The 12,845-nt window shown below is 46.3% G+C and overlaps 1 protein-coding gene across 1 annotated transcript; it reads left to right on the top strand.

The window, feature by feature from the left end:
- Positions 1 to 7,457: 7,457 nt before the first annotated feature.
- LOC120895400 (pupal cuticle protein Edg-78E-like) lies at positions 7,458 to 11,652 on the top strand. The gene is made up of 2 exons (XM_040298713.1): positions 7,458 to 7,615; positions 10,615 to 11,652. Exons 1-2 carry the CDS (start codon positions 7,604 to 7,606, stop codon positions 11,011 to 11,013), a joined length of 411 nt encoding a protein of 136 aa, XP_040154647.1. The 5' UTR covers positions 7,458 to 7,603; the 3' UTR covers positions 11,014 to 11,652.
- The last annotated feature ends 1,193 nt before the right edge of the window (positions 11,653 to 12,845 follow it).

A 12,845-nucleotide genomic window follows, 5' to 3' on the forward strand; every position in this document is an offset into this window, starting at 1 on the left:
ATCAACGATGATACTTCATAGATAATCCAATCGTTTAACTCTTCCTTTTGTTTGCCCAAAACCATAACCATCACTCAAACAATTCATCTTTCTCAGCTCTCTTATCTAAATGACAACAGCTTAACCGATCCATTCCACCCGCTGACACTATCTGTATCTGTAGCAACTAAAGACCGCCAAACTCCGCCCGTTTGCACGCCTTTCGCATTAAACAAAACACGAAAACCGCTCGCAGTTAATTCGCCCGCATCTGATAGCGTATCATCAGCATCACTCAACTCACATTTTATCTTTCTCAGCTGCACGAAAACAAACCATTCCAACAAAACATCCACCATGCCGGTCCATTCTTCACACCCTTCGTTGCTGGTGTTTTTTTAATACTTCTGCTCCACTCTCAACTTCACGGTCATCACCGGAGCAACACCGTTTACATTACATGTACGATTTGTCAAGTAGCATGCGATTCCACCCAGCAATGCATCGCCACGAAATGCAAGGGGTGCGCAAAACCCATTCATTCCGCAGTGGCCATAGGCTCTGAAAACAGTTGTCTGTGTGCGAACACACATTAAGCCCAACAAACGGTCACAGTAAACTCAGCCTTTAAGCCGGTGACAATGCGCCCGGCACCGGCTGGCCACTTTTCGTCCACTGCGCTGTGGGAAAATAAAGGTTTTTTTGTTTTTTGTTTTGGGGGTTACCTAAAGTGCATTAATTTCGGGTTTGGCGTTTCCGAAAAGTGTGCTGGAAAATGCTAGAAAATGCGCCGTGCAACAATAAAACGATACGATGCATTCTTTCGGTGTGCGCGCATACACAGAGGGTTTTAATCTGAGCGGGTGGGTTTTGAGTTGGACGTGTGAATGCGTTTCTTAGCTGCGACAGAATGGCTCGCATACCAATCAAGGACGCTGCTGGCGACCCAAATGATGGAATGTACATCAAATTCTTTCAAGAAAGAGAATCAGAGCGAAAGAGCAAGATGGAAAGCAAGAGAGACCAATGAATGCAATTTGGATGTTCAACCCTTGTTCAATGCGCCATTTAACAAGCAATCATTTTCTAACGACAGCATTCGTTTCCCATTCCCTCCCTCTCTCTGTGCTTGTTGCTGGCGCGTGAAATACTGTCACAACCTGGCCGGCTAGATCAGGATGGCGGGACGGGGGGAATTAAAAATGCATCTTATGCAAATATTGATCTTTACGACGTACGAATGTGTGGCTTGGGCGCGCTTGCAGCCTCGTGCATTGTACGGATGATGATGACGATCGTACAGCCGGTTTCAAGTAGCCGTGCCCCTTTATTTTGCTTCCCTTGCAGTGTCCTCACCAGTTCAGCATCTTTCTATCGCACAAACAACTCACATTTAATCAAACAATATTTTAGTTTTATCACAAACTCAATTTTAACACCTTTTGAGTGTGCTCTGTCCCGCTCACACACAGCAAATTTGCAAACAACCGGTTCACCTCAACACCCAACGCTTAGCTTCTACTAATCTGATGACGATAAATTAAATACAAGCGAGATTCGGCGTACTGTGTGCTAAGAGCGATGAGGATTGAAGATGAAAAATTGTTGGCTTTACTTTACTGCCTTGGCTATTATCATGCCACGGGGACAAGCGATGAAAGTGAGCTGCTTTCTTGGCGTATTTGTAGACGCGTGTATTTGCGGTTGAAATTGGTCAGCGTATTGGCACATACAAAGACGATTCGATGCGTTACCGAGCGCGTAAAGTGATAGATTGAAAAATGAGGTTCGTCGCTTTATGTTTCGTTCAAATCTCTTCTACTGCAAAGACACAGCAATCGCTCTTGCACAACATTTTAAATGATTTATCACTTTTAGTTATTTAATTTGTTAAACTCCAACACCACGGCATGCCTTATCGAATGTATTAGATCAGACACGATCAATGGGTTTAACATTCCAACCGATCCAACCACCACGAAGCCAAACAAAAAAGGTTGCTCTTCTCTTCAAAACGCCCCGGGCAAGGATGCAAATTTAACACTCGTGGCCCTCCCGGGGGAAAGGGGTGCTAATGGCGAGTTTATGGATACTTTCAAACGGTTTCCAGCCGTGAATCGTGCGTGAAACCGGACCGATTGTGCTGAGGAATGAGGATCGCTGCTGCAAGAACGGCCACCCTGCAGGAGGTATACAGTCCAATAAAAATCAGATCAAATGCGAGAATTTATAACCCCCGAAAGGAATGTGTGTGTGTGTGTTTTGCACAGTAATTAAATTTCAATTTTCACACGCACACCAACAGCACCACCAACTGAGTTGACCTAGAAACAGTCAAAGGAAAGATTGACAACTGTATTATTGTTGCCGCTTAAAAAGGAACTACTTCACAAGTGGCCAGTCGCTCTTTTTGCTGTTTGGCGTGTGTTAATGTCAATATGATAAACACAAAAAAATATCCAAACACTCGTACGCATTGTTTACCTCTCACCTTAACGGCAAAGTGGCACTTGTTGTTTCCCTTTTTTGTTTTGCTGGAACTCTTATTTGAAGAACAAAAAACCCATAAGCTTGACACCCGAAATGTCAGGTGCCGAAAATTAACACACTCGTTAGCCGTTGCCGTTGCCGGTGTTAATGAGTTAAATTACCCTGCCAAGAAGTCAATATTTGTATTGCAACTGCTCACCGGGAGCTCGTTGGTGCACTTTAATCTCGTGCCGAGTTGCAGCCGATAGTTCGTGCCTGCCTGTAAGCACCTAAAATGGATCATTAATTTATGAAAAACTGCACCACAGACTCATCTCGCGCACGATTAGCATTCGGTACCAGTTTAGCGAGTTTCCAGCGCCACAGGACCGCCATAGAGACTCATTAGAAGGGGGAGTTAATGTGTGTGTGTGTGTGTGTGTGTGTGTGTGTGTGTGTGTGTGTGTGTGTGTGTGTGTGTGTGTGTGTGTGTGTGTGTGTGTGTTGTGTGTGTGTGTGTGTGTGTGTGTGTGTGTGTGTGTGTGTGTGTGTGTGTGTGTGTGTGTGTGTGTGTGTGTGTGTGTTGGAGTAAATTGTTGGGGCCCGATCGAGACGTGTTTAGAATTATTGATGAGACTCCTTACTTTTCAAAGTGCAAATAAGATGGTTATTAGCAACGCATCACCCCTCAAACGGTAAGCATGACAAACACACGTGTAAGCGCCACATTCAGGTTCGTCGCCAGACGCCGGTGGCTATCGAAATTATCTCCCCCGTCGTGATCTACAGACGCAAAGTCCCATTTCTAGCACCAGCAACACCTGTACGAGTGGTAGCTCGTGGCTGGGCTTAATGACGGAAGCTGAACTGCAAGGCAAGTGGCACGCTGTTTGCAATTATTTTAGTGGAAATACAATTCTTGACCTTTAATCAATCCGATGCGTGTGAATGGATGTTGTTAAAATAGGCCTACATACAAAATAATAGACCACTCACTAGTCCAACGCATGTTAAATATCAAAAATATAAAAACTAATCATATGAATCCAGTATTTATAGCAGTTTTTTTGCTACCGATTTTTAAAGGTTATTTTGAACATTACTTCGTTTGGTGGACGCACTTTTCGGTCGCTTTGGTTTGCCGGCAGCCGCAGTGTACCGGTTGATAATGCATTATTTACGTTCGCAGCCCATCTTCCGAGCATAACCTTTTGAGTGTTTCATTTTCACGATCACCCTTTTTTTGCATCATAAATTGTCGTCAATAGCATAGCGTCGTCGGTACCTTGAATTATCGCGCATAATAAAATGAAATGTGCTAAAGCCGAATGGTGCCGAAAATATTTCGACAATTTACTGCGACCGTGCACCTTGACACGGAGGGTTGAGATTAAAAAAAGGAAAGGAAAAGTTTATCCATGGACATGGGTTGTCCGAAAGTTCATCTACGCTGGAGCTTGGATAAAGAATGCAGCTCAACTTTTCGCTGTTGACGGTATGTCCTACAAACTTTGCGTTTTTATTAAAGTTTTTATTAATAAATAAAGCACAAACACTTACTCATAAAATGGTTTTTTTTTTAAATAATGACCTTAAATAAGTCAAATAAATAAACAATCATTTATACTCCGCACGCTGCCAACATTGTCGATCTGGAAAAGCTTTCACGCATAAATATCATACCCGAATTGCCTAAATAAATAACCCTCTTTTTTGGCAAATATCAATGCCATTTAGCTGCCCTGCGCACTGCCCTATAACTATGCAATAAAAAGCAAGAATTTGCAACCTCATCCACGTTGATCACCCGCTGCCACAAACTTTCATCGTCCGAGGATCATTTCATCCGGAAGAGAAAAAGAGAGAGACGGAGAGAACGTAACCGAATTGAATAATACACGTCCGCTCGAAATCCAAAAGGTTACCATTCGCTCGGCCATTGTTCGCAACTGGTCCAATTGATGAATGAATTATCAGTTCCGCTGGGAAATGACTGCAACAAGCGCAAGCGCAAGCAGGAAACCGATCCATGATGGTCGATTTTTTGGCGTGATAGTTATGTTGCACTTGGCTTTCTCCTCCTCTTCTCCCGTTCGTGTGGCATAAATCTGGCTAATAGTTTATAGGTCGGAATGTCCACGAGCACGCCAAAGCAAAGGAAGAAAACGCGATCCGGGACCACACCAGGCATTACGCAAGAGGTCAAATGTGACCGTGGTTGATTTATGATTACGATCGTGCCGGCACACCGATCGGCAAACCGATTCTGCTTCCGTTTTGGTTGGTGCGTTTGGTTGCGCCTTACATGAACGTTTACGTGGACCCGCATGCTCATTGACTTAATAATGTACTTAAGCGGTGAAGCGGGGCGAAGATTTATGTGACATTCCATGAGCCTGCCATGATCCCGCGCCCAGAGGTGAGACATCTTTTCTACTCACAAAATCATCGACACTCGATGATTAAGTGTTGCAAATCGCTGTCCCCGCTGCCTGTTGCTAGGGACGGTTTGGATGACCCCCCGAAAACCGATGAACCTTCCCGAAGAAGTGCTTTGACATTTGGCTGCGTTGTCGTTGTCGTGGTCGTCCTTTTGCCAAAAATATTTTTCCCATTACGCTTCGCTACCTTTCACGCCCCTATACAGGATGACCCGACGATAAAAAAGCACCAGCAACAACCGCCAAAAAGAAGGCGAAAAGCTCAAGGCTAGAGCCCAAAGACGAACCCAAAAGTATACCGTGTGCACACGGCCACACGTGAAGATGAGGAGCTATTTCGAGGACGAAATCAGCCCCAGGACATCGTTAAGAAAGATGCGCTGCCATAATTTTAGCTCACTCTCTCTCTCTCTGCCGCTGTCTCCCTTTCGTGCGCTGGGAGTCTGCACAGCTTTTTAGGTCAGCTCACCTCGGATGCATGCGCGCATGCCGCTAGCTTGGTGCAGCTGATCTCAGGTTGCGGGGTTTGCAGGTCAAAAATGACCGATGTGTAAATCGGTTTCGGTTACGTTACGAGCAACTAGAGACCGTGACGCCCGGTCCCCAGCCCGCTCGGTACGGTGCAACTAGCCCAAGTGCAACTATTATTTTTTTGTCTGTTTTGCAAAAAAGAAGAAGACCCAAACCCCACCCAAAAAGCAAGCGCGGGACCTCCCGGGCATCATCAGCGGTCGGAGAATTTGTCGGCGGTGTGAATTTCTGCTCAGTAGTTGTTGCTTTTGCAATGATAAACGAAAACCGAAACGAAAATAATAAAAAAAAAAACCGACGACGAAATAAATACACTGAGAAGCGGTCCGAACGCCATTCAAAAGACTTCAATGAGCGAAGTATGTACGAGCGAGCGACGAACCTTTGCCGTGCATGTAATTCGACCGGCGGCGGAGTTGTATCGGTTTCATTCATCATTCACTGCTCCCGACTGTGTGCGTGTGTGTGTGTTGGGTGTATGCAATTGATCTTACTTTTTTTCAGCTGTCGGACCAATTGGACCATCATGTCTTCAAATCATTAAAATTCCTCAATTTCACTCACCACAGAAGAGTTGCACCCCAAACATCACTCTTCACCTTCCCTTTCTCCCAAACAAGACTTAATCTGACCAACTGAGGTTTTGTTTTGAAACGTACCTAAACAATAAAACACAAGCAGCAACAACATTTAACAACCAAAGCAGCAAAAAAAACACGTCATACTTTGCCGTTCAAACCGTACGGGTAGGAAATCTAATCGTCGCGGCTCTGTCTCGCTCACGCTCACACTAAGAAGGACTGTTGCGCAGGCCTTCCACATCAGCATGATCTTCGGCATCATCACCACTCGTCCTGGGCCGCAAACCGTGCCAAAAAGGTCGAAATGTTAACGCCTGTAACTAAATGTGTACGTGTGTGTGTCGATGCGCCGGGAGCAGCAGCAATGTGCGCGCGCGCGCCCGTACATTTACTCTTATGTTTGCGCCCTTCCCCTTGCAGTACCACCACCACCCCCACCGTGGATGCACTTTTTTGTATCACCCTCTTCAGGCTACTCCACCCTGTCCTCTTTCATTTGCGCCAGTACACCTCCTCGGGGGAGGCAGCCTCCAATGGCTAATGCTAGTCTCCGCCAAAGATGCTTGCCTCGCGTGTACACCTTCATTTACAACATATACACCTTTATCCCACCTACCCCCCAAACCTCCATGAAAGGTTTGAGTTGCTTCTTTTTCTTTTCTTTCCCCCCCCCACCCTCTCCGTTCGCAAAACTGTCCCAAAGCATCTATCTTTTTGTTAAGGGTTTCCCGTCGTTTGCATTCGGCCGCGTCGTTTCGGTGGCGGATTCGATTTGCGATCATCGTTACTTCTGCTGCTCCTTCAGCTCCCACCTCTGGCGCACCATGCACGCACAGACACACAGTTGCCGTCGTCATCCTCCTCCCTGTATTTTTTTTTTTTTGCTTAAATCCTTCCCATCATCAACGGGTGTCATGACGAGGATGACGACTCGGCGCGGCTCTGTCCCTGTCGTCGATCGTCTTCCCTCTCGACCAACGATCACGACCGTCGATGAGACACCAAGGCAGCCTTCAAGCCCATCCCCATTCCGCCCCAACCAGGCACCCGCTCACGCTCACCACTCTTCCATTCCCCCCCAACACACGCGGCCCAAAACCGATCGGGCCCCGGGTGGTAAGATTCGGTTCCTTCTCCCTCCAAGCGTAGTAGGGTAGTTGCGCGTTCGGTAGTAGCGCGGCAGGCAGGCAGTAGTCGGTACCGTTTACTCGCCATCATCGTCGTCGTCATCGTTGCTGTTGTTGTTGTTACTGTCGTTTTCGTTGCTGTGTTTCTCCTCCCTTGTAAATCCATCTTGTCGAGAGCTTCTTAACCGATCGCGCACGTACTAGCACACATCTTTTTCATTCGTTTTCATTTTTCTTCGCCCCATCCCGCTCATTCTTACCGCACGGCCACGGGGTGGTGGGTTCTTTTGCCGTGACTTTCTTCGCCGCACGCCGGCTTATAAAAACGCGGCCCCTGGGAACCAACAGATCAGTCACAGACGTACCCTCTCTGCCTACGGTGGTTGGTTTAGCGTAACATCAGTTTTGGTCAGTTTTTCGCGGTTGCAACAACCGAGTTTCGCATACACAACAACAACAACAACAACGCAACAACATGTTCCGAGTGGTGAGTTTTCCGTTCCCGTTGGATCGCTGCTTTTATGGTCGGCTCTGGGGGAAGAGTCATCATTCTGCGTCGGGCATTCTGGTGGCGGTGTGCAAGCAACAAAAGGATATTCGCGCAAAAGGAGCATCTCGCTTTTGTTTCGTTTGGTTCAGTTAGATCATGCTGTTGTGTGCTTGTCTGTGTGCGAGTGGATTTGGACATTGGAGACTTTTGTGTGATCAGGAGCTGAACGTAGCCATGAGTGAACTCTTCTTCTAAAGAGCTGTGTTGTGGAATAATTTTCGTTCAACAATTAGTGATGGAGCTGATGTTTGCTTTATTGCAAATTGTTTATGACAGTTATTGGATCATTTATACCTGATACAGCTTGTGGTAAAGGAACCACTGTTTTAGAGAGTTTTAGTTCAGTAACTAACATCGTAGAAATTTATACTGGATGGACATTTATGCCTCTCAGTATATCAATTGTTGAGTCGCACAGCAATAAGCTAGTAAAGTGTTGAACTATACAGTTGCATTGCGATCCTCCATTAAACAAATTAGAATAATTCCTCCTATGTACTTTCAAAGTCATTAGAATCATCTATATTTTGAAGAGAACATGACTACAATTTATGGTTCTTGTCGTTTGGATCTCCACGCATTTGACTAAAATGAACCGACGGAGAATGTCTCATGTGTTCCTCATGTTCATAGCTTCAACAGTTTTCAATTAGATCCTTGAAAGTTAATCAAATAGTCTCGAGTTCAATACGAAGATGTAAGTAAAAGTCTGTAGAAACTCTTAAAATATCATTCTGCGAAATTAATGCAAAATAATAGTAATTTTTCAGGGTGTAAAAAAAGTTTGAAAAACAAGAATTTCTTAAACATTTTAGAAGTATCATCACTCATGTTGATATCAAAATTTCAATTCATTAAAATTTTTTTTTTAAATTTTTCTATGCGTTTGAATTCATTTTTTTAATATAATGAAATCTGCACATTAATTCAAGCATAATGAAAACCGACGTCTCAGTTACACTAATCAAGATTGTTGATTAGACACGAACGCTAGCTCCAAACGCTTCTTTTCTTACGTCTTGCCATCGTACAACGAAAAGCGCTGTACAATTTTCACGATCATAAGCAGCCTGACAATATCTCAGCATGCTATCGTTGTCATCGTTTCTAAGCGCAACTAAACTCAACATACACACAGCAACACAACAGCAACACACAAAAAAAACATGCAATCTTTCTCTCCATCTACCGTCCCCATATGCCACACGGGTAAACAAATCTTGTTCGGCGTACAGCAACAATGTTGTCGCGGGCAGTTACGGCGCCAACATCACCGTAAGTCATCACCTTGAACCAGACGCTCGCCCATTATCGCTGTCTTGTGCAATGGGTGGCGGTGGTGGGCTGGATGCCCATGCATTGCATCTGAGCACGGAAGCAAAACGATTTCCACGACGACGTTTTCCCTCCTTCCTTTCGCTGCTTGTTTGGCAAAGCTTGCTTACATAAAATCAAACAAAACGTACATTAGCCCATGTGTGTGTGTGAGTGTGTGTAGGTGTACCCTTTGCCGCCCAATTAAGTGGCAGCACAACAGAGCACCATCACCAAAAAAAAACACACACACCAGCGTGGGAGAAAAACTAGTGCAACTGCATATTTCTCTCAACACAAAAGAAACGAATTTCCCAAACAATGGCGACGATGAGAGTGGTAGCAGCAACCAGAAGTAGTTGCACACCTACCCGTGCCACCCACCGGACCAAGCCGGCGAGATCTTGCTGCAGAAACTGTGCCACGAATCTTCCCATGGCAGCGCAGTTGACGTTAGAGCGTCACCGCGTTTGACCGCGTGCGCCGTGTACTGCCCAAAATGCAATCAAGCGCCATCGCACGATTCATTCGTCCGGGGATTGAAACAACCCTCCCTCTCCTTGCTTTGTTATTTGATAGTCAACGCGCACAGCAACATCGAATGAGCACGAAATTCTAGTCACCGTCCGTTGCAAATAGCCCAATCTTGCCCAATCACACCAACGAGCTGGGGAGCGATCAGTCAGATGTTGTTGTTTTTATGACACTTGTTTTTTCGATCGCATGTTCAATCCTTAAATTAACCTCGCGCTTAAAACTACCAGCGACCTTCCACCCTTCAGAAGATGCTATTTTTAATGCCTTCTCCTCCTCTAAACTCCTCGAAAGCGGCGTAAATTCGATCCGAGCCGAGGATGTGTGTTGATGAATGGGCCAAACAAAACATCGATCAGTTTGATTTGTACAAAGGGGGGAGATCTACTTTACAGCCACTAAAAAAACTACCACTAAGATCGATGATGGTTGACTCATCGATGAGGGCTCATAAACGCACCTGTCTCGCGTTTGCGCCACCACGATAAGCAGTTGTCAATGAAACGTCGCCACTAATGATGATCGGTGGATTCTGGAAGGGGAAGGGAAGTAATCGGCTTCAATTACCCGCTATCAAAGCGGATGGCCACCACCGATGTGTGTCGGATGTATAGATGCAGGGCGATGATGACTGCGATGATGATGCCAGCAATTATGCATACGAGCAGGAACAGAAGTCTAGCTAACACACAACATACGACACGACTCGATCGACCCCCGGTGGAATGATTGATCATCTCGCATCGAGTGGAAAAATGCATCACTTAAAAATGCATTGAAGTGATTGCTGAGTTTGCCGCGTGGAGATCTGTCTGTCTTGTCACGTGTATCGTGACGCCCTTGGAACATCAACAGGAAGGAAGATGTCTCGATCTTGATACGTGCACGATTTGTTTGTTTGCTGTTTGCAGCTCGGTCGTCCAAGCCGTTGGAATACTCAAGGACAGGGTGTGTTTGGTGTTAGGATGTTGTGTCACGTTGTTTTGTCCAGAAAAAACAGGAGTGTCCGATGAGCGGTGCTCGCGTGAAGCAGGTGCGCACAAACAGCCCCCAATCTAACGTGCCTTCTCTTCAACCCCGTTTTCCAGTTCGTCATTGCTGCCCTGGCCGCCGTTGCTGTCGCCCAGAACCCGGACGCCGACGCGCAGGTGCTGAGCTCCGACAGTGTCGTCAACCCGGACGGCTCGTACCAGTGGAACTACGAGACGAGCAACGGTATCCGCGCCCAGGAGCAGGGCGTCGGTGGCCAGTCGGCGCAGGGTTCCGCCTCGTGGACCGACCGTGACGGTACGCCCATCTCGCTGACGTACGTGGCCGACGAGAACGGCTACCAGCCGCAGGGTGACCATCTGCCGCGCGAAGGCCCCGTCCCGGCCCACGTGCTGAAGACGCTCGAGTTCATCCGCGCCAACCCGCCCAAGGACGACCCGAACTTCAACATCCAGGCGCTGGAGGCCGAAATCGCCAGACTGCAGGCTCTGCAGTAAGCAGCAGAAGTTGACGCAGCCGTCACTAAATCTTCATCAGTCATTGAGAGCAATAGGGAAGGGAAGAATGGTAGACAGTAAGCAAGCCAGCGTAGAGAAGAGAGCAAGTGCGACACGGGTGCGCACACACCAGCGTGTGCGGAGTATGAGATTTTAGGGTGAAAAGCCTCGTTTTCACTGTGACCTGTGCACATACTCACATGCAGCCAGCCGCTGCACGATGTAAACAACACAGCAAAGAACACACCATCAAGCCTTCCCGAAGAGCGAGAGTATTGCCGAAAGAAAACGTTATCGACAAAAGGGGAAAAGGAGAGCAAAACGAGGTTAGAAGAAAGATTCTTACAACAACAAAAAAACGTACACTTACTACACACACAGAGAGAAATACACTACACTAGAGAGTAGAGGAAGGGAAAATGGCAACAGCATCCCCGGAAAAAGAAACATAAGAACAACCCACGTACACGGAAGGCAAAGCCACTAACTAAGCGAACCATCAGACGTAGGACAGCAGGCAAGGCGTCCACCTCTTTTTTTGTTTTCAATTCTCTTACACCACACTACACTTACTGCGAAGCTGTAATACTTTTGTACATAATTTTGACTAGTTCATTTACAAACGTCTGTGAAAAAATACGAACCATTTTGTTGTGTTTTTTTTTTACCACGGGGTACTGGGATTATTTTTAAGAGAACGTTCACCTCTAGCGCTGAAGAAAGTAAATTCAAGCAATGTGTGTCCACAAAATAGCACGCAAACGTCGACTATGCTGCAAAATGCCACAACCCTTCACGATCACGATTGGTGTGGTCGTGGTAATGCCAGTTTGGCTGCGTTGATGTTGCTCAACATCTCCAGTTTAAGGCTAGAGGTCACTTTCCTCCTTCTTTTTGTTGGCAGCAAACCGAACAGAAGCAACCCAAACGTCTAACATACGAGAGCGTCAAACGCATCCCACCCAGCAGTGTCGTACGTGCAGTGTGAAGCAAACACGACCAATAGAAACGCAATGATCAAACCTTAACGCCCGTTCCCGTTAGCGGAATCTGCTGCAAACAGATCGAAACGAGTGAAAGAAAACGGAGCTAAAAGATCACATCATAAAATACAGCAACCACAACCACAACCGACAGGGAAAACGGCGGATCGTTTTGATAGAGAATGTTTTGCATGCCAAACAAATCTCCGCCGACGGGCGATCGCGATCGTTTGATTAGCGGGTTTGAGTTGGGCACAGAAGAAGGCAAACAAATACACGCGGAGCAGAGCAAAGATCAAATGCTCCGCGATCGTCGAGCGATCGTGGCAGACGATCCAAATGAAAGGGAAATGCAGAAGAAGAGGAAAAGCAATCACAGTGCGCGAAAGATAGCATCGAGATGACATAACTCATCCTCCCCTTTCCTGTCCGTCACTAGGCGACGATCATATTTCAGGGCACTGTCGGCATGGGTCGAAGGGAAAAGCTTTCCCGGCATTATGCATTCGTCATCGTCATCGGTCAACCGTATGGGGGCACACCCGGGGGCTGGTGTGGTTGATGAGAACGCCCTTTCGATTACTAATGGTCGCGGTAATGGGGTGATCTAGTAGATTGATGGATGGGTTGTGCTGTATAAAAGCTTTAGAAAGGAAAAATGCTGTACCTTGCGACAACTACATGAGAGATAGCTTTGTTTGCATGACATAATTTTGAATGATTCTGTGAAAGTTCTTATAAACGTTTATGGTAGGCTTGAGCTTGATGTCCTAAGCGCCCGCTTAGTTTGCCGAATTATCGATCCTCATCTGAGATTTGTATTTACTTACATAAATACTTCATTACTTA

This window comes from Anopheles arabiensis, chromosome 2 (genome assembly GCF_016920715.1).
Source record: "Anopheles arabiensis isolate DONGOLA chromosome 2, AaraD3, whole genome shotgun sequence".
NCBI lineage: Eukaryota > Metazoa > Arthropoda > Insecta > Diptera > Culicidae > Anopheles > Anopheles arabiensis.